The 830-nt window shown below is 49.4% G+C and overlaps 1 protein-coding gene across 1 annotated transcript in view; it reads left to right on the forward strand.

Moving 5' to 3' along the window:
• CTPS1 (CTP synthase 1) overlaps positions 1 to 463 on the forward strand; it is a gene marked incomplete at its 3' end in the record, with an annotated part of 13695 nt that extends 13232 nt beyond the window's left edge. Inside the window, exons 14-16 of the mRNA XM_010021483.1 lie at positions 1 to 35; positions 120 to 216; positions 298 to 463. The exon at positions 1 to 35 is cut by the window's left edge and continues 10 nt beyond it. Of these exons, the coding sequence (XP_010019785.1) occupies positions 1 to 35; positions 120 to 216; positions 298 to 463 (298 nt within the window). The remainder of the gene's footprint in view (positions 36 to 119; positions 217 to 297) is intronic.
• Positions 464 to 830: the final 367 nt, after the last annotated feature.

The raw sequence follows: 830 nt of genomic DNA on the forward strand, positions 1-830 counted from the left end.
ACTTCCTGGAAGAGAGACACAGACACAGATTTGAGGTAAAAATGCTGTTGGAGATCCTGAGCTTTTCGGTGTCATCCAGACATGAGAGATCATGGGGTTTCTTCCTTCTGGTCTTCTAGGTCAATCCAGAACTGAAGAAGTGTTTTGAAGAGCAAGGTTTGAAGTTTGTAGGCCAGGATGAGGAGGGAGAGCGAATGGAAGTGATTGAGTTGGAAGGTGAGTACTTAAGCAACTAGTTTGGGTGTAGTTCACAGGTGTGAGAGCCTTGGCACCAAGGTTTTCTCTTTCTTTCTCTAGAGCATCCTTTCTTCGTTGGTGTTCAGTATCACCCTGAATTCCTCTCCAGACCCATTAAGCCATCTCCTCCCTACTTCGGCCTCCTCTTGGCCTCTGCAGGAAGACTCACACATTACCTACAGAAGGGCTGCAGGCTCTCGCCCAGGTATGTTGAAGCAAGATGCCAGTCAGGCCTTTTAGAAGGCAGTGCTGCTTCCTACAGGATAAACTGGAGAATCCTCTTGGCACGGGGTTTCCGGGGGTATTTGCAGCACCTCTTCTTTCCATTCCTTCTTGGAGGGCTCTTGTCTTGCTTTGTAAGATTGACTGTAGGGCTGTAGAGCTGTCCCACAGTGAGGTCCTGTCTTCAGGGACAGTAACTTTGTGGTCCTGTGTGGTCAGTTGGAGGTGTCTGGGGAAGCTGGAGCTGGGTCTGCTCTTGTAGGTTTTCCCCACATTCCTTGTACGATCCTAGGGACACGTTGATCATTGAAACTTGTTCCTCTTGCTGGCCTAAAGAATGGGCCCTGGTGGAGCAGCTTCTTTCTTCCTGC

The sequence above is a fragment of the Nestor notabilis genome, unplaced genomic scaffold, assembly GCF_000696875.1.
Source record: "Nestor notabilis isolate BGI_N333 unplaced genomic scaffold, ASM69687v1 scaffold19769, whole genome shotgun sequence".
Lineage (NCBI taxonomy): Eukaryota > Metazoa > Chordata > Aves > Psittaciformes > Psittacidae > Nestor > Nestor notabilis.